The sequence below is a fragment of the Danio rerio genome, chromosome 16, assembly GCF_052040795.2.
Source record: "Danio rerio strain M-AB ecotype USA chromosome 16, GRCz13ab, whole genome shotgun sequence".
NCBI classification, from domain to species: Eukaryota; Metazoa; Chordata; class Actinopteri; order Cypriniformes; family Danionidae; genus Danio; species Danio rerio.
In genome coordinates this window covers 23,310,954-23,332,500 of record NC_141036.1, presented here as the reverse complement: position 1 = coordinate 23,332,500, position 21,547 = coordinate 23,310,954, and the positions used below count along the sequence as shown (strand labels likewise).

At 36.8% G+C, this 21,547-nt stretch overlaps 2 protein-coding genes across 47 annotated transcripts in view; one reads left to right on the top strand and one right to left on the bottom strand.

Moving 5' to 3' along the window:
- tax1bp1b (Tax1 (human T-cell leukemia virus type I) binding protein 1b) overlaps positions 1-21,547 on the top strand; it is a 350,945-nt gene that overhangs the window by 58,847 nt on the left and 270,551 nt on the right. For 34 of the 36 annotated variants that reach the window (NM_001430974.1, NM_212664.2, XM_087285231.1 and 31 more), the window contains 1 exon segment: positions 274-1,139. The exons of the other annotated variants lie outside the window; for them this stretch is intronic. In NM_001430974.1, the coding sequence (NP_001417903.1) occupies positions 274-469 (196 nt within the window). In that variant the 3' untranslated portion in view covers positions 470-1,139. 36 annotated transcript variants of the gene reach the window in all.
- The window catches only part of jazf1b (JAZF zinc finger 1b), a 67,536-nt gene continuing 48,658 nt past the window's right edge, over positions 2,670-21,547 (bottom strand). The window contains exons 3-8 of one of the 11 annotated variants that reach the window (XR_015510421.1): positions 20,473-20,669; positions 16,625-16,794; positions 5,213-6,716; positions 4,943-5,111; positions 4,389-4,583; positions 2,670-4,345 (exon numbers count right to left, since the gene is read on the bottom strand). Coding sequence is in view for 2 of the 11 variants with exons in the window: in XM_087285668.1 (XP_087141794.1) it covers positions 6,540-6,716; positions 16,625-16,794; positions 20,473-20,669 (544 nt within the window). In the remaining 9 variants the exon portion in view is untranslated. 11 annotated transcript variants of the gene reach the window in all.

Here is a 21,547-nt window from a genome sequence, read left to right as displayed (position 1 = left end):
TTCCAGTAGCTCTGTAGCTTGTTGCCGTGCTTGTTTATGATGTGGCCGCTGGGCTGCTGGACCCCAATAATTGCTGCTTGCAGCTTTATTCTGTAATTTTGTCATAAAATTGTCATTTATACAAAACATAACATTTTCTGTTGGTCTCAAATCACCAAATTGTGGCCATAATTATTGCACACTGTGAGCCCAGCATAAACTGAAACTTAACTGGCTAATCCGGCTTCCATGTACAGGCCTCAATTTTATTCTGTGTCTCTGTTTTTTTGGCAGTGGCGAGCAGAAGCGTTGTCCCCTGTGTGAAGTGATCTTCCCTCCTCACTACGACCAGTCCAAGTTCGAGGAGCACGTGGAGAGCCATTGGAAGATCTGTCCCATGTGCAGCGAACAGTTCCCTCTGGACTGTGACCAGCAGCTCTTCGAGAAGCACGTCCTCACCCACTTCGACAGTAACGTGCTCAACTTCTAAGTCAGAAAACGAAAGTCCACTTCGCGCTCTTCTTATTTGTGTTGCAGTTAACAGCATGTTTAGCTTCGAGCATTCATCTATAGACAACTGATTCTTCATTTAACACGATCAAGGTGAAGTTTGGATACAGGTAATCAACTCCAAATGACCGAATGATGGAAACTAGGTGCGTTTTAAGGTCTTTATTTATGGTTCTTATTAGTTGGGGTTACTTCTGTCAATGGGAGTGTAATGTAGCTCACTTTAACGCCGCTCTTATCAAAATTAGCAAGGCAAGTGGTTACGAATAATTTACAAATACAAATAGTTTGTCATATATAAGTTGAAGTCAGGTTTGGCCTACTATACTGTGTGCAGGCAGAGAACAGCGGTTTCTGTCAGGGCATGTATGAGGGTTATTCTATATTATGAAATTATTTTAGAATAAGCGTTTAAAGATGAATAATCAAGTTTTTTTTGAGTTAGTGTATTTTATTCTTTCTCTATTTAAATCACTTATTTTAATTGAGTTGCATGCTCATGTTTCCTGTGCACTGAAATCATAAACCTCTTGTTTTTGTTTGTTTTTTTGGTTGCTCCATTACTTTTAGTTAAATACATTTGGTCTCCTACTGTGTGAGTGTGTCTTATATACAAGATCTAAACCAATAAAGATTTCACTGAAGCAATATTTATGCATCCTGGTCGTGTTATAATAATATTTACAATTTACTTTGACTTAAAAATGTCATGGTAAATTCATTGTGAAGATTATTCGAAAGTAATGCTAACAAACACATTATTATTGATACAATTAAAACTATATTATTAATATTAATATTACTGGGAAAATCTTAAAGGGAGATTTCATTCTATTTGTTGTTGACTATTTCAAAACTTGTGGATTGAAGGACAGTGGCAAACATTTTAAATAAACAATTATAATTAATAACTGCATATTTTAATGCCATTAAATAATTCTTATTTTTTTTTAAATGCCTCACATTTTTGGGTTTATAAATTATTAATAGGCCTGCATGGTGTCTCAGTGGGTAGCACTGTCGCCTCACAGCAAGCAGGTCGCTGGTTCGAGCCCCGGCTGGGTCAGTTGGCATTTCTGTGTGGACTTTGTGGGGGAAATCCGAGCACCAGGAGGAAACCCACACAAACACGGGGAGAACATGCAAACTCTACACAGAAATGCCAACTGACCCAGCTGTGACGTGAACCAGTGACTGTTTTTTGCTGTGAGGCGACAGTGCTTATCACTAAGCCACCATTTTCATTTTCATTTTCACCATTATCATAGATTTAGATTCATATATATATATATATATATATATATATATATATATATATATATATATATATATATATATATACATACACACACACACACACACACACACACATTTTCTGACATTTTTGGTTTATAAACTATTAATACTTGATGAATGTTTTAGTGAGGTTCCCCTTTAAATAATAGTAAAACATTATGGATATGCCATTACCCTCCCCCACACATTGAACCCAAGATGATAATTTTTAGTAAAAATGTTAAGTTAAAAGTATATATTTTATTATTATTATTAAAATCAGATTATTATTTTAAATACTTATGTCATATTCTCCATATTTCCCCACACATTCACTCCCCCCCTCAAAAAAAGTTTAAATTTAAGTAAAAATGTTCAATTATATATATATATATATATATATAACTTTTTTTTGGTTTACAAACGATTATTATTAGATGAATATTGTCATGGGTTTCTCCTTTATTCATTCCTTCATTTTCTTTTCGTCTTAGTCCCTTTATTAAACAGGGGCCGCAATACAACTTATCCAGCATATGTTTTACACAGCGGATGCCCTTCCAACTGCAACCCAACACTGTGAAACACCCATATGTACTCATTAACACACATACACTATGGCCAATTTAGCTTACCCAATTCACCAATAGCAAATGTCTTTAGACTGTGGGGGAAACTGGAGCACCTGGAGGAAACCCATGTGAACACGGAGGACATGCAAACTCCACACAGAAATGCCAACTGACCCAGCCCAGCAATCTTCTTGCCGTGAGGCATCAGCGCTACCCACTGCACCACCGCAAAGCCCATTTTTAGTAAAAATGTTTAGATAAAATATATTTGTATTATTTAACACATTCCCTTCAAAAATTACTGTTAGGAAATCAAAAAACAAACAACAAAGATTCTTAAAACATATCAGAGGCCATTTTAATATTTAAAATGTAACCAGGTTTACATTTACAAAGCAGCTTTTTTTTCTCCATTTACATTTTGTTGCAGAAAATGTCACCAGTTCCGAAACCAGTCCCTGGTGTCTTCACTTCATAACATGTAGGAACATTGTCATCCAGAAACTTACGAAAATATAATTTAAAGCACGCACATCGAAACAATACATTAAGTACACAATATATCAAATACTTCCCTCTGTACTGGCAGTGTAATACTGTAACAACGCTGCATCTAAACCCACACTGCACTTCCAACAACATTAACATCCATGCAGTGATGTCATAACGGCAGTCCCCGATCTGGCCTTCAACTCTGTTGAAGTGACTCGTTTCTACTTCACGCGAGTCTAAAAACAAATAAAAGGAGTACCTTTCTGACTCAAGGTATTACACTTGAACTGCACGTCTTCCCAAAGACAAGCTAGAAGTAGAAGAGTCACACCAGAGATGAGCCAGAATCGAGGCAAACACACAATCTGAATCACTTGGCTACACATATACTGTACTGGAATGCTGTGGTGAACCACAAATCAAGGCAACCAGTTTCAATAATCTCACAACTAACAAGCACACTGGAGGTATAGCGAAAAAATGAATTCCCTTAGCTGAAAAAACAAACTTAAAGTAAAATAAACACAGAAACGGACACCTCCAAAATGCCTTATTAGTCCTTTGAGTTTTGCAGCTAATGCTGGCAGATGATATTCCGCAACATCAGGCTTGTTGGCAATACAAAATACCCTAACAGGTTGGCAACTGGTCACTACAAAGTGCTTTAGATTGTTTGCCTGAAGATCGCTGTGGAGTTCTGGAACACTCCGGCCACAGCAAGTCTGGCAAACGTGTAACAGCCTATTCTCAAAATACTATTAAACTGGGCAGGGTTCTAGTTCTGCTTCTGAAATGCTGGCGATTGGTTTTGTGTTTTTATTTTTCACCTGAGAGTCATTTGGTGCTGTAAGTCAACTCTTCTGAGATGAACAGAAAGGGGCAAAAGCTCTACAGAAAAAACAAACTGCACAACCGTAATCAATCGATATCAGTCTCTGAAGTTCTGATGAAAATACAACATAAGAATAAAGTATAGAATTTTAATTTCTGAAAGCATATAGAATATAGTTATGTACACTATCTGTAAATGTTGCTTATATAGGGCTAGATATTGGTATATTACAAAACATTCAGACTTTTTAGGCTGCCCTTTTCTTTCAGTTTCACACACAGTTAAAGCACAGGTGTCAAACTCAGTTTTCTTGAGAAGCGCAGCTCTGCACGGTTTAGTTTCAAGTCTATTTAAACACACCTAATTGAATTATTTAGGTCTTTCAGGCTTTTTGAAACCGATAACCTTTTTGAAACAAGTAACCCAGCAACATTTTTTGTGCCTAAAAGATGTCTCTTAAACAAGGCTAAATTTGGGCTCTCAGTGAACATCTGATAGATGTCTGATAGATGTCGGATAAACAGAAATGAATGACTACAGATATAAAGTCTGTCTAATCTGTCTATTTGACTAGTCTAGTTTTGGGCTATTCTTAGATGTCTATTAGATTTTCACTGACAGCCAAAGTTTAGCCTTGTTTTAGCTAAATTTGGGTTTTAGTTTAGTTAGTTTAGCCTTGTTTTAGCTAAATTTGGGTTTTAGTTTAGTTAGTTTAGCCTTGTTTTAGCTAAATTGGGGTTTTAGTTTAGTTTAGTTAGTTAGTAACTAATTAAACACACCTGATCAAATTAATTATGTCCTTTGGGCTTTTTGAAACCTACAGGTAACCCAGCAAGCAGTCTCTGCTGTTAAAAGATGTCTAATAGACGTCTCAATATAGTCGTGATAATCAAATAGACATCCAAGAATAGGCCAAAACTAGACTAGTCATCAAAATAACAGAAATGAATGACTACACATATATAGTCTGTCTACTCTGTCCAATTGATGACTAGTCTAGTTTGGGCTATTCTTAGATGTCTATTAGATTTTCACTGACACCTTAAGTTTAGCCTTGTTATAGCTAAACTTGGTTTGTAGTTGAGTTTCAACTCTAATTAAACACACCTGATCAAATTAATTAGGTATTTCAGGCTTTTTGAAGACAGATGTCTAATAGACAACCAAACATAGTCGTCTTTGCTAAAACAAGGCTAAATGGCTGTTTGTTTGTTTGTTTGTTTTTTTGACAAGGTTGTTAGTGAAAATCTAATAGACATCTAATAACTGGCCAAAACTAGACTAGAATAATAATAATCTATGCAGAGCTGCGGCCCTCCAGGTACTGAGTTTGACACCCATGCCTTAAAGGGACAATTCAACCAAAATGAACATTTATACTCCATTTGCTCACCCTCTAAAGTTAGAGTCCAAAGAACTTCGGTTCTAAAGTTGTCTAAGCTTCTTTTTTTCTGCAGAACATGAAAGAGGACATTTAGAAGAATGTTGAAAACACATTGACCTCTATAGAAAAAATATACTATTTAATAGGGATTAACAATGGCTTGGTTACCCATGTTTTATCTTCAGTGTTGTTCAGAAAAAAGAATCCTTTGGACAAATGGAGGATAAATATCATGACAGAGTTTTAGTTTTGGGTGAACTATCCCTTTAAAATATTAGATCACCCCAAATTGAGAATTCTGTCATAATTTACACATCTTCATCATTCTAAATCTTCAAAAGCAACAACATAACCACATTCTTTTCTTAAATCTGTTCATTTATTGAAAGTCTTTCAACACAAAACTCTGAATCGTCAATGAAGAGGTCAGAAATAAATCCATATGAGTTAAAAAGTGTAATCCAAGTCTACTGAAGAGACACAATCGCTTTATAAAACAATTTTATTGACATATAAACACTAATAAGCAAGCAATGTGAAAAGCAATTGTGTTTCTATAGAAAATTTGGATTAAACCACTCGTATTGATTTTAACGTTAGACCTTGACATACATTTTTGAACTGACTTCCAATGGATGAACAGAGACCACTCAGATTAATTAAAAATGTCTTTAAGTGATGTTAAAATTATGACTATTTTAATTCTGGAGTGAACTAAAGCACTGTTTCTCAACCACATTCCTGGCGGACCACCAGCACTGCATGTTTTGGATGTCTCCTTTGTCTGTCACACCCATTACAGACCTTTCAGTCTCTTCTAATGAGCTGATGATCTGAATCAGGTGTGTTTGGTAAAGGAGACATGGAAAATGTGCTGAGCTGGAGGTCCTCCTGGAACGTGGTTTAGAAACACTGAACTAAAGCATTCAGTGTGAGGGCTGGTTATCTACTCATGAGTCTCTCCTTTTCCAAAAATGCACCATCTTTTACAAAAAGAAACTTGCATAAAAAATAAGACGAGGAAACAAAACTGAATAAATGCAAATGTGCAAAAATACAAAACCTTGAACTCTAATAACATACAAATAAGCAAAGAAAATAACCAAAAATATATATAATGTAATTAAAGCATGCAATTGGGAGTGTAGTGTTTTAAGGATGGTCCAATCCTCCTCAAGGAGGTACGGAATGATATGAGGATTCATGGAGTCTTCCTTGAGGAAGAGGAGAATAAAAAGATTAACATTTCCTCCTCGTGAGGAGTGAAATAGAGGGGAAGGTGAAAGAGTTTTACTCGCCAAAGAGTAGAGAGAAAGGCGTCCTCCACACAAAGGTTGCGTTTTGGATGTCCTCCAAAAAAAAGGAGAACCAATCAGGTCAGTTGATGGACAGCCAGAGCTGCTGGTGCAGATGTGGAGGTGTTGGGTTTGTACTGTACATATGCACGTATGTATGTGTGTGTGTGTGTGTGTGTGTGTGTGTGTGTTGGCACTCTCTACTGCTGCAACTTGCGGATGATCTCTGCAGAGACCGGCGGGTGGAAGTTGATGGTGTGGTGTCTGAGCCCCTGAGAGCTTTTGTAGCTTTTACCACACCGGCACTTGAAGGGCTTGCGAACACGGATCTGAGTGCGGTGACCGTTCTTGGCATGGTATTTAATACCATTCACATTCTGCAAAAGAGAAACAACCATTATTATTATTATTATTATTATTATTTATTTTTTAAATTAATCAAAACAAGCATAGGCCAAATGTTCAATTTAGGCAATAACTGACAAGAGAGAATTTTCTTTTCATGTGTTATTTACAATTGTGTTTTACTTATAATGAAAATTTAATTAATAAAAATAGATAAAATGCCATAAATGGAGTCTGATTAAAGACTGCTCAATACACCATGGATCTGCTGTTTAAAATTGACAGTTCGAAGAACAAACCCTTTGAAGTAATGTTGTAGGATGTTAAAGTGAAAAGATGACCATTGAAGGCTCTTTTAGCTTTCAGTGGATTCATTTGAATTTTCACTAGTCTGAGTCTGGTTGAATTTTTCAGGTTACAACACTGTCAAAATGCTGAGTTCCACACAATTCCTTCATGTTGTCACTACACAAATTCATCGTTAACTTAATGGTTTTTACAAATTTAAGTGTATTAAACAGTTACTTAATATTGTCCCAACACAAATCAATTAAAGGGGTTTTCCACTACGATCTCATATTTTAAGCTTTAGTTGATGTGTAATGTAGCTGTGTGAACATAAACAACATCTCTGAACGTAAGATGCTCAAAGTTCAATGGAAGGGAGACCTTTGCTGCGTCCGAAACAGCATACTTCCATACTATAGAGTACGCTAAAATCAGTTTGCGAGCTGAGTAGTATTTTGAAAATCATAGAATTCGAAAATCAGTATGCAAGAAGTACCAGGATGACTTACTACTGGCGAGATTCTGAAGTGCGCATCCCATGATGCCCTGTGAGAGAATTCATGAATGGAAGAGAAGCGACTCAACTGACGCAGGAAGGTCACGTGACCATGACAAAATGGCGGATGTAGTACGTCAGAATTCCATTCATACTTTTCACATTTATAATGTATAGAATGCAATGACTGTAAAAAATATGGACGACGCGACAGCCCCTTTTCCCATTGAACGCCTTGAGGGCAAAACGCCTGCTTGACGGGCACAAACTGTCGCAAAAGACTGCTGAAATTGGAGCCTTGACATGCGCAGAAGGACTGTCTGATGGAGCCAGAGGAGGAGCCGCGATAATGAGCGGAGTCGAGCTTCCAACCAAACGCTTTATGTAAAATCAACCACGCCCCCCGAACTTCTCACTCGACTGCCGGTGTCTGCACTATAACAAACGCTCACTGATGTAAATAGAAGCACTTACATTAAAAAAAAACACAATAATATACGGTTTAAAAACTGTGTGATGTAAGCTGTTAAACTTTAATAAAAGCAATACATGGTGGACTGCAGAAATAAACGATCTTTTATACACTCTAGCCTGAATATGAGCACAAATAATATATTCTCTTATATTTGTTGTTGGTATTTGTTATCTTCATAGGGGTAGAAATAACACTTGTAAAATATGAACAATAACATATAAACAACACATACATTTTTAGAAAGGTTTTTATTTTTAATTAGCCATCAACAGAACCCAAAATATAGCCTACACACCATAACGATTTACCATGCGGGAACAATCGTGCGTTTAGAAGATAAATACAGCAAGATTACTAAATATCAACCGGATATTTACATATCCCAACTCTGCAATTTGTCAATTTGTGCAAAAAAACTTTGCACTATTAATACAATGTATCTGCTGCAACATCACTAGTATATTGTTTATTCATTTTCGCTTAAATTGTTTATTTATTTAATTTATTTGCCTCCGTTTTCATTTGGTTTATTCGATGCCTTCATTATATCTGGCAACGAGGAATTTACATTCATTTTAATGTTAGCTGGAGTGTTCAAATAAAACGCCAACAGTAAATGATGTAAATAAATAATATCTAACATTTACAGCTCTATTAGGTTATATAAGATTCGATTTCAAGAACCTTATAATGATTTATAACAGCACATTCAGTAGATTACTTAATAACATGCCAAAACTTAAAATGCAGAGACGTCCTATAAAGCAAGTTCAAATAACCTTACAGGAGATCAACGTGGAGATTATTATTTAGACACAAAGAGAATTACTGCTAACGATCTTCTGTATTTTCCCCGTACTTAAATGGGTTTATTTTATTGTGCAGTTTTATTGTCATTTTCGTATTTCTTAATTCTTGTGCACTACAAAATGTATTCAATTGTATTATTATTTAATACTTGTGCAATCGATACAGGTTTATTGTTATTTATTTTGTCCTTTATTTAAATAATTGCTATGTATGCTGTTTGCATCTTTATTCAAAGGTTAAACTCAGTGATACACTTTGCGTTCACATAGTAGCATGCGTTTGTTGTTATATCAACAAAAATGGTTGTAATAACGTTAACAAATGTGAGGGTTTTATATAATGAAGATTCAATCGCGCCAGCTCCGGGCAGCAGAGCATAACCTACTCGCGCGTCGCGGGCTGATTCCGGCTCGCATGCGGCAGCGCCTGCTCGCTCGGCCGCCGCATCTGGCTCAATTGACTCAGGCTGGAATCGGGCAGTGAGTCCAGGCATCCGGAGTAGGTCCAGCAGAGGTAGTCAGTCTGAGGGGTAAGTCTCCGGCAGGCAAGAACTGGCCCCAGTGTATTTTGCTATCTGGGTGGCTAGGTGTGTATTAGCAAACTAATTAAGCCCAAAAAAAGCTCTGACCTTAGCGAATAAACAGTGTTCCACCAGATCATGTATGTCAGAAACTGTAGTTTACTGCTGAACTCATTTTGTCATAGTAAAATATCACAGAAATCGAGTAATAACACTTCAGTCTTCTGCCGAAGCTCAGACGCCGCGCTTTGAGAAACTGTCAATCACCGCTGTCAATCACGATGACACGCCCAGCATTAAATTACTGCTAAAAACAAACTGTTTACAAAAATGAGGATCTGCACCTATTTCAGCACAATAACCAGTGCCTTAATCGACCAGAACAATCTTTCGGGACATTTTATTGCAAGTGTAATAAATTTTTTTATTTGGGCTCAAGTCTCCTTCATTAACACGGAGGAGGCGGGCTTTATGACTTGTACTGCAGCCAGCCCCCAGGGGGCGATCTAACGGCCGAGACCTTCACTCAAACGCAGGCTTGCGGCACACTTGATAGAATGTACTTTTCAAACGGCCGAGTAGTATGTTTAAATTCAAATGCAGTACCTACTGAGTAGTAGGCGGTTTCGGACGCAGCCCTTGCTGTTTCTCAATATGCGTTCTTCAGCGGTCTTGCATTCTCGTGTTCTTGTGTAACGTCATCATCCGCTGCCAAAGTTCATTTTCAATACTCAAGACCGCAAGAACAGAGGACGCGTGAAACTTCCTAGATGTGTTTTAGATATCGAGGATGCACCGATGCAGACTTGAGCACCAATCTCGCTCTAGAAGTCCCAGAAGTCATTGCGACTGGATATGGGAAGCACAGCATTTTATTAAGATTTATTATTAAAGTTCAGTGATTTAACTTATTTACCTCAGCAGTTTCCCTAAATAAAATGGTGAATATAAACAATTCCATGGCATGGACATCTTAGTAAAGGAATAAACACATTTAAGGCTCCTACACACCGGGACTCTTTTTGTTTGTGTTTATAGTTAGAGTTTGTACGAGATGTTTTTCCGCATTCAAACCCAATCGATTTTTACTGGCGTCAAGCAGAAGAGTATGCAACACTCCTTGATGTTAGATGGCGCTACACAACTTTAAGCTTCCAACAGCCGCTTGTAACACAAGAAGTGAAAGAGAGGAAGTTCACGCGCTTGTTAGTAAAGTTACTCGTGACACGAACAAGCATGGATGGCACAAGTAGCAGCTACAACTCTAGCGATGAAGAAATGATTATTGTTCACAAAGCAATAAGCAGCTTCACGTTCATATCGCCTCTGAGCATCTTCTTCAATTCACGCTCGCATTGACAGTTTTGCACTTGAGCACCTCCAAGTGCTGTTTACTGTAACTTCCGCAGCTCCGTGAACGTAAACAAAATTGCCGATCTGGTTGGTGGAGGTTTTAACGCGGTGCGTCAAAAAAAAAAAAAAACAAGCATGAGACGTTTTTTTTTTTGTAATTATGCTTTTGCGCCTGCCGTTTTGCGCGTTGGTGTGCACAATCACATTGACGCCCTTTATACAGTCATGAGGCATTAAACAGACGGAAAACGGGAGCAAAAAACGTCTCGGTGTGCACGGGTCCTATGGGTGTCTGTTTGCTGAAATTCGTATTAGAGCTGTTTATTTATATTATACAAGGTATATTTATAATGGTTTTATACATGGTATATATTGTGTAAAGGGGAAAAACTAATGTTTTGTGTAATGTTTAAATAATTTTACATTTAAAACGCTTGAAGGTCATAACCATCATAAAGAATGAACAAAGTTTGGTGACTACAAAACAAACAAACAAACAAACAAAAAAAAAAATTTGGGCCAGTGAGATTATAAACCCCTTCAGGTTACGTGCATACACCATGCACATACACTTTGCCCTGCAAAGGGGTGTGGGCAGAGGTGCTGTAATATAGCAGAGAAAGCTAAAATGGTATCCAAACGCTGCTTTTCCACGGAGCTTGTTCTGTTTCTGTATTCAGGCCTCCAAAAGACACAACACAAACTAGAGAAGTGCTTACAGTTAAATTTGAATTATTCTCCAAAGAATTATAAAAAACTATATAGCTAGCATTTGACAAAGTAGAACTTCCAGAATCTTATTCGGTTTAGTGCTGGATTTGGCTAATACTTCACCAATCATAATAGAAGAAGCTGTGGATTGTGAGCCACAACCTGTAAGTATTTTTATTTGTTAAAATTGAACTATTACATGCACAATTTCTAGCATTAAAGGTATGTTGTAGTGAGGACGTAAACAAGGATGTAAACAGCAGGAAATACTGTTTGGCACCGCTAACAATTTATCAACAAACTCACATTTTATCACTGTACAAATCTGTAGCTGTAAACACCCACAATCTTCAGCAACGCGGCAGTGTCTCTCCTTGTGGCAGCTTTCTGTGCATTCTAGATGTCAAATAACAAACTCGCGAAGGATGTGAGCGTTTCATATTACTTACACATGCTTATTCCGAATATGTGAAAAGACACTTGTCAGAAGTTATTTTAGAGAGCAGGCGTAAGGTTCAGCTGTGTCCTCTGTGTCATTTTCTGTCGGATTCAGGCACAGATACCGCTAAACGCTTCACTGAATGACAGTTGTATATGATTAAATTAAGATATATGAAAAAATTATGTGGAAAAAAATGTTTTTTTTTACAAGTGAAGCATGAGCACACAATGTGTAGCATCTTATAAACACAACAAGTCTTACAAATACTCATCCCTTTAAGTTAACAATTGTTTTTACAAATTTAAGTGGATTGAACATAAAACTTTTAAGTTGTCCAAAAAAAAAACACAACATAATTGTTTCAACAAGCAGGAAAAGTCATTGTTTGAGTAAACAACAAGTCTTACAAATACTCATCCCTTTAAGTTAACAATTGTTTTTACAAATTTAAGTGGATTGAACATAAAACTTTTAAGTTGTCCAAAAAAAAAACACAACATAATTGTTTCAACAAGCAGGAAAAGTCATTGTTTGAGTAAAAAAATACTAACTATTAAGTTACAAGTAAATATTAATAAGCTGTAATAAGCTATGTATATTGTTTCGATAGTCTACAGACCAGACCATCATTAGACAATAACTTGCCTAATTACCCAAACCTGCCTAGTTAACCTAATTAACTTAGTCAAGCTTTCAAATGTCACTTTAAGCTGTAAAGAAGTGTCTTGAAAAACATCTAGTAAAATATTAAGGTAAATATATAAAATATTATATATAAAATATTATATATATATATATATATATATATATATATATATATATATATATATATATATATATATATATATTATATATAAAATATTATATATATATATATATATATATATATATATATATATATATATATATATATATATATATATATATATAATTTTATATCATCCTATAGACAATATTAATTTAAAATGTCACTTTAAGCTGTAAAGAAGTGTCTTGAAAAACATCTAGTAAAATATTAAGGTAAATATATAAAATAATATATATATATATATATATATATATATATATATATATATATATATATATATATATATATATATATATATCATCCTATAGACAATATTAATTTAGAAGCGAGATTTGTGAGGGCTGTACTCATTAACGCAGAGCCCTGTATATGTATAAACAAAAAGATCTGCAAGTAAAATTGTACTTAAATCTCTCCAGAACTATAAACCATCCAGTGTTGTGTGAAATTGTGAAGAAAAGTGTCAGCTGTTTGACAGAGGTGGAGACCAGCCACTGACTGAACCCAAATAAAGCCAAAATGAGAGCCACATCTAACAGTGCATCTGAACATGCAGAGACTCCCTGATGGCTGTCATCATCCATTTCCTCCGCTTCTTACCGAACACGGCTCTCACAGGCTGCACATCATTTATCTCAGCAGCCAGAACCAGATGGCAGTGGAAAATCTCATAAAACGCACAGGCCTTGCAGTGGACCGACTTTTAAAATGCATGCTGAGCTTCCAGTCCTGCTCCATTACAGCTCTTAGTGTTAATACACTCTTTCACAGTGAGAGTCCAGCATTTGCTGCTTGATCAGATTTGTGCCACTGCTGATCGCTCTTGGTTATGGATACACAGATGTGCCATAAATATGCTGTTTAGTAAAAGACTACGTTATTCTGTTAGTAAGTTAAGGCATTTCAATTTCAGCATAGATATTAACAATAGAAATGTTACTTGATCGATTAAGATGATTTCTGAAATAGTGTACTGGATTAATGCTTATTTAATGCTGTAATTATATTTTACAATGTAACTGTATTTTATCGTGATATTAAAGAAAGGTCTCAGATCATCCAAGATGTTAAAGAGAACAAAAAATTAACATTTTAACACTATATGCTCTTCCCCAGCGGTTCCAACCTTTATGAGTTGTCTTTATTCTGTTCAACTTAAAATATGATATTTTGAAGAATGCTGAAAACCTGTAACCATTGACTTCCACAGAAGGTAAAGCAACTATTGTTGACGCTAATGATTGCAGGTTTTCAGCTTTCCTCAAAATATCTTCTTTTGTGTTCAAAGAAAATAAAGAAAGCCAAACCAGTTTAGAACAAGTAAAGGTTAAGCAAATGATGACAGAATTGAATTGTTTGGGTGAACTATGCCTTTAAGTACATTTTTTACTTCAGTATATAAACTTAATGAAGATTTTTATATAAAAAATGTAATGGTTGTTAATTTAAAACATGCAAGTCAATGGTGTTCTGCATTTTAAAAGTCAAAAAACATACAGACTACACAGATTTAACCTTTTAAAAACGTATTTGGGGTTCCTAACAAATAGGTTGAACTAATGGTAATAATTGGAGATGGAAACGCAGCCATTTGACTAATCAGCTCTTTTTATTAGGGCTGCTTGATTATGGGAATCACAATCACAATTATTTTGGTCATAATTGTAATTTTTTAAAATAAATATTTCCCAAATGGTAAAGTAAATTTTCACAGTATTTCCTATAATATTTTTTCTTATTTTTAATATATTTTTAATATTTTTTCTTCTGGAGAAAGGATTATTTGTTTTATTTTGGCTAGAATGAAAGCCAAAATAAAAGGTTTAAAGGTTTTAAAAGGTTTTATTATGCTTTCTTGTATCTTCTTGGTTACTAGGTTACCAAAACTACAGTCAGCCACTTTAACAACTTGGAAACACACCTAATTCGCGTCTAGTATTTTTTGTGAACTTTAAAAAGATTTGTTTTACGTTAAGATGGAAACTCTTCTTCCATGTTCTACTTTTCAATTTAAGATAGCCCGAGAGTAAATGAACAAATTCTTTATTATAAAACTAGTAACTATTAAAGCAATCAAACAGAAGAATCCATGGTTTACAGTGAATTTGCATAGCAGAGTTCCAAAAAGAGCTCAACTTCAAAGAAAATCACAGAACTGTATTGAGGTAATTGATGCACAATCCGGTAGCAACAAAGTTAATTTTTTCTTTTGTTTTAGCATTTTTGTAACAGGTCACCAGCAAACAGCAAACTTTCTGGGGAGTTTGTTTTAGCTACAAAAAGCCTTTGAGCTACAACTGGTCCATGGCAATTACGCAATCTGTAGTTTTAGTTCTGGAACTTCACTTTCTTTGACATGTCATTCCCCCCCAACCCCCGGAACTTTTAGAAAATCATAAAAGCATGCAGCACACATTCTAAAGATTGACAAAATGACTTCCTCATCTGTGCTGTGCATTTGCTGAATAAAACAAACTCAACATCGTTTCTGTTTTTGTTAAGCGGACGCACATACCATATACACTCACCGACCACTTTATTAGGTACACCTATCCTACAGCTTGTTAACGCAAATTTCACCAATCACATGGCAGCAACTCAATGCATTTAGGCATGCAGACATGGTCAAGACGATCTGCTGCAGTTCAAACTGAGCATCAGAATGGAGTTAATTGTTTTAAGTGACTTTGAGCGGAGCTTGGTTGTTGGTGCCAGGTGGGCTGGTGTGTGTATTACAGAAACTGGGATCTGCGGATATTTTCACACACAACCATCTCTAGGGTTTACAGAGAATGGTCCGAAAACGAGAAAATATCCAGTGAGTGGCAGTTCTGTGGGTGCAAATGCCTTGTTGATTGCAGAGGTCAGAAGAAAATGGCCAGACTGGTTCTACCTGACAGAAAGGCAACAGTAACTTAAATAACCACTCGTTACAATCGAGGTTTGCAGAAGAGCATCTCTGAACACACAACACGTCTAACCTTAGGGTGGATGGGCTACAGCAGCAGAAGACCACACTGGGTGCCACTGCTGTCAGCTAAGAACAGGAAACTGAGGCTACAGTTTGCACAGGCTCCCCAAAACTGGACAATAAAAAATTAGAAAAAACGTTGCCTGGTCTGATGAGTCTAGATTTCTGCTGCGACATTCGGATGGTAGGCTCAGAATTAGGTGTCAACAACATGAAACCATGGATCCATCCTGCCTTGTATAAGGCTGGTGGTGGGGGTGTAATGGTTTTGGATATTTTCTTGGCACACTTTGGGCCCATTAGTACCAATTGAGCATTTTGTCACTGTCACAGCCTACCTGAGTATTGTTGCTGACCATGTCCACCCTATTATGACCACAGTGTACCTATCCTCTGATGGCTACTTCCAGCAGGATAACCCGCAATGTCATAATGTGTGAATCATCTCAGACTGGTCTCTTAAACATGACAATGAGTTCACTGTACCTAAATGGCCTCCACAGTCACCAGATCTAAACCCAATGGAGCACCTTTGGGATGTAGTGGAACTGAAGATTTGCATCTTGTGCAGTCAAATCTGCAGCAACTGCGTGATGCTATCATGTCAATTTGGACCAAAATCTTTGAGGAATAAAGTACTTCCAGTACCTTGTTGAATCTATGTCATGAAAGAAAGTAGTAAGGTATACCTAATAAAGTGGCCATTGAGTGCAAGTCGCTTGTTCTTGTTTTTATTCTGACAGATATTTATGAAACACAGCCGCGATCAATGTTGTATTTTTAGGGGGTACAGTGTCAGAACTTTTGGAAACAGTATACTGTCGCTTAGCCTTCTCAAACGTCTTTTTGCCCTCAAACGAAGCACAATAAAGAAGTATACAGGGGCCTTTAATGGTTATAAATTCACTGTAAACCAAGGTTTCACATGGCTTATAGCTTTTATAAATGGTTGTTTAATACACATAGAAAGGTTTCCCAAAATTTTACAACAGTTTAAAATACATCTCTACCAAGAAACAAGGGCTGGAACTACATATTTTATATCTTAAAAAAAAACTTTTTTTACCTTGTATCTCTTTTTGCATCCAGGCACAGGACATGCAAAGGGCTTCTCGTCACCGCCATTCATGCACATGGAACTGAGAATGTATTCGGAACTAATGGCACTTTCGGTGGTCCACGACTCATCACTGTCCGACTCTTCATATTCAGCCTCCTCCTCGTCATACTCGCTGCCTAAAAAAACACAGAGTAACAATTTAATAACTGATCATGTTACATTCCCAGATATTCAACAACTACACCAACAGAACCAGAGAACAGCATTTCCCATGAGCCACTACAATATATACTGGTCGAGTTCTCTTTCTCATAGTACTCATCAGAGTACAGTATACAGCCAGCGAAGCATTTGTGTTTTATGAGAAAGAATCTGGAAGGCATAAGAAGGTCTAAAGGTTAATGCAGAGTAATAGTAAGATGCCAGCAATTTGGAGCAGTTTGTGTTCCAAACCCACAAAAAAAAAAACGTCTAATTGTGGGAGAGAGAGAGTGCACATGTTGCAAGAGAAGTCCATGGGAAACAGCAGCTATGAAAAAAAAAGTCTGTAACTAATAATGTGATTATTTTATTATCCATATTACATCAAACAAGCACTGCAGGTTTAAAGAGGGTACTACTTAAAATTCATCATTCTAAGATGAATTCAGGATTTGTTCAAATTAGGTTTCTATTTTATTACACGCAGGTTTGTACCAGAGTTACAGGTGCAGTAGGTGATTGTCTTCAGAAACATTTTTTTTTTGTGCTGGTTGAAAGTCTCTTCACAGTCCAATAGTAAAGATTCAAGTAAATTATCTAAATGTATTGAGGCAATGGCGCAGTGGGTTGGTAGGCTGGTTCAAACCTTGGCTGGGTCAGCGGGCGTTTCTGTGTGGAGTTTGCATGTTAATGTTTCCTCTGGGTGCTCCGGTTTCCCCCCCAGTCCATAGACATGCAGTACAGGTTAATTGGGTAGGCTAAATTGTCCGTAGTGTATGAGTGTGAATGAGTGTGTGTGTGAATTGTTTCCCAGAGATGGGTTGCAGCTGGAAGGCCATTCGCTGAGTAAAAACATGCTGGTTAGGTTGGCAATTTATTCCGTTGTGGCGACCCCGGATTAGTACAGGGACTGATGTATTTTTATATTCTGGGTAAGGCATAAAACTAAAAAAGGTTCATCCAACTAAATATTGTTGGGCCGACATCTCCCATTATTCCGAAGTAGCCCAAATATATGTCAGAAAATGTATATTCGGACTTCTGCGCATCTGTTAACGCAGATCCGCCATTCGTGCGTGCCCGCCTGCATTAGCGCCGCACGTTCACGAGACAATCACAGTTGCGGTAAAATCAAATGCTCAATTGAAACTTTTGAAAATCAATATTGGAGTTACTTTTGCACGCTGGAAGAAGGACGACACCATGGCTGAAGTATTACTGTTAGACGGGTAATGTTCCGTTTTAAAATTATTTTAGTCAGGCTAAGGTTATGTTAAATTGTGTTGTGCACAGATGTGTTGTTCAGCCACTGAAATGTCTCGGTGAAAGATATATGTGACTATTTTCAGTTTTATAAGGGACCTTTGACAGCATCGATAATGTAGATTTTTATTTTGTTAAACAACAAAACATCAACAAATAGCGCTATTCAGTCTAACCTGCTTTATTGAGCTCAAGTTGCTTTTATGTTAACATTGGTTCATTTTTGAGCAATGACATAATTCCTATTCTGTTTACCATGCTACTCTGACCATTTACTCTGAAATAGCATGTAAGTATGGCTTAGTAATAAATGTAATTCCTGCACGCAGCCGGCCAAACACTAACTAACAAAAAATGGTAATACTTAATTTTAAAGGTTCAAGAAACCCTGGAGTACTTTTTTGAGATTCTAACATATTTGTGTGTGTTGAGCATCATTTAAGACAGCATTAGCACCTGTCAGGTTTAATTGTGGGGAAAACTGGATAATTTTAAGCTTTTGTCAGCTAATTTCCTCTTCCGGGTTTAAAATCATTTTTGGGGCGGGATCAAAATCGGTAATGTAGCACACATCTGCTGGTGGAGTGATGACTATTCGGTTTCTCATTATTATTCATAGCAGAGTTTTCCTTTCCTTTGAGAAGACTCTGCTTCTTAATTATTCATGAGAGCATGTGCTTTTCGAAGACAAGGCAGACCAGCCAAGCTATAAGACCCAATGACGGGCTGAGACTGCGTCTGCGCACAGCTGTTCATGAAGGGTCGTATGTGTTTGTTTCTATGATTCACTTAGTTTGTTGCATGTTTTTCCCCGTGATGCTGTCAGGGCCAATACAGCAAAGTTGTTGGTTTGCAGCAATAATTTTTGTCGGGAGAGAATGGCTGACTTTGTCTTTTATCAGTTGAGTTTGTAACCATTCAGACACCTAACCTATATCGGTGCTGCTGTGTTTGGCTATGTTTTAAAAGTGTCTGGATTACCGGCAGGATTAATGGTTGAAATAGATAGGGCAAGAGACTTGCTGCACTACCATCCACTGTGTCTGCATTCAGACCCGGTGATTGAGGAGGAGAGAAGTCCTTCTCATTTATAGTGGTTATATAAACATAATTATCTTTATAATGATATAGATAAATACAAATAGCATTTGTAGCAGGACATTAAATTATGGTTTATTTCTTTGCATTTTAACTTTGTAAACTATAAAATCATGGTTCTTCCCATAATATGTCTCAATTTGTGAGCCAACTGACAGTTGCTCGCTCTCCTTTTTCTCCCATGCTCTGCTGCCATGTCCACTCCTCCCTCTGCTCGCAGCGCTCCACGCCCATCACTGAGCTTCTTTTTTTTTTATTCTGAGGTAGACTTGAACCGAAAGAGGGGGGTTTCATGGCCCTTTAGGTCACATGGCCCTTTTATTAAAGCCCAGCTCACACTGTTAAATTTCAGCCACAATTTGTTCATCAGAGACAAATTTGAGAAATCCTATTAGATTCCTGAAATACTAGACTAAAATCTGTGCTCTTTGATTGTTGGTTTGACATGTTCATAGACAGCCGCTTAGAGTCCGTTGTGATCTGATTTTTTTCTCTGATAAAGTTCTGGCAGCGTCAGAAGATTTCAGACACTTTCCTGCAGTGTGACAACAGCTGCGATCAGCGTCAATTCAAGAACCAATAGAAGCTGATGATTGACTGATTGATGATTCAATCCACACGACAATTCAAATGACCGCAGGGAAATATCAAAACAGTTTTTTTCTTCCTGATTTTTTTATTAAGACACGCCGTGTGCAAAATTGCTTATTTTTTGTTGATGTTTGCTGTCAGGAATTATTTCAGAAGGCTGAATAGTGAAAGTGTCACGCGTGGATGTCGTCAAACTCCGGGATCGTTTTCTTTCGTGCTTGGCACATCTTCATTGTCATTCATTGTCATGACTTTATGACAGCTGAGATCTTACTGTGTGACATCAGAGCCATGTTCATGCAGTCTGACATGCTACAATTGTTCAGGAATATAGAAAAAAAGCACAGTGTGAGCCAGCCTTTAGACTAATAGTTAAAAATTACTAATTATAAAAAACTACTAATCAGCTTAATAGTGCTTATTTAGGTAGTGTGTAGGATTAATGATATAGAATAAGATCATACATAATGAGTACTAATAAATAGTTAATATATTAAGAATAAACCTGCAATAATCCAGTAGTTAATACAATGAATTGTGACAAAGTAAAGTGTAACCCAAAAACTAAGCCAAAACAGCGTAAAATCAGTGCTAATTCTAAAACTTCAAACACTACATATATAAAAAGCTAAGCTGCAATAGCCACAGTAATTTAATATACATTGGAAGCATCCAAGGAGTATGTTTTTTGACATGTGTACCTGTCGGGGTGCTGCTCCTGAATGAAGATGATGGTGTAATGGGCGGAGTCACAGGCGGGGTGAGGTTGCCGCTGTTGTGTCGAGGGGGTGTGGCCACACTGCTGCGTGACAGGCTGCCCATCAGTGAGAGTGACAGCTTTGGCTGAACTTTCTTCTTCAATGATTCATGCTCGCGTCGCGCTGCATCTGTCATAAACCTGGGGAGAAAGGTGAACTTTAATAGATGCTTTTAACCTCACACCAAATTACAGTGAACACAAAACTACGACTGGAGCTAAAATTGCCAACCCAGGCTCATTCTGAAAGCGTACCGCTATATACATTTCCGCAGAGCACCAAATGTGTCCCAGGAGCAGTTTTTTTGTGGTTTTTGTTTTCGCAAATCCCCCAGAGGATGCTGTGTATGCTTTTTCAGATCTCAAATTTCTCTTGGGAGTGCCACTCACGCCTGCTCTTCTCATGTAAATTCACCAGAGGCCACTGTGGACTGACTGAATGACTGACTGATCCACCCTCCTCCTTCCCTAAACCCTGCTCGATTATGGGAAAAATCATAATCAAGATTTTTTGGTCATAATTGAAATCACAATCAGTTGAAGTCAAAACTATTCGCCCTCCTTTGAATTTATTTTTATATATAAATATTTCCCAAATGATGTTTAACAGAGGACTTTTTTACAGTATTTTCAATAATATTTTTTTCTTCTGGAGAAAGGCTTATTTGTTTTTATTTCAGCTAGAATGAAAGCAAGTTTAAATATTTTAATGGCTCGATATTATTAGCCCCTTTAAGCAATATATATATATATGTTTGATTGACTGCAGAAGAAACCATGTTATACAATGACTTGCCTAATTACTCTATCTAATTAAGCCTTTGAATATCACTTTAAGCTGAATACTAGAATCTTGAAAAATGTCTAGTAAAATATAATGTGCTGTCATCATAGCAAAGATAAAATAAATCAGTTATTAGAAATGAGTAATTAAATCTGTTATGTTTAAACTGAGCTTTAAGCATCTTCACTGTATTTTTGATTTTATTATTGATTAATAATAAAAACAGTCGGCAACA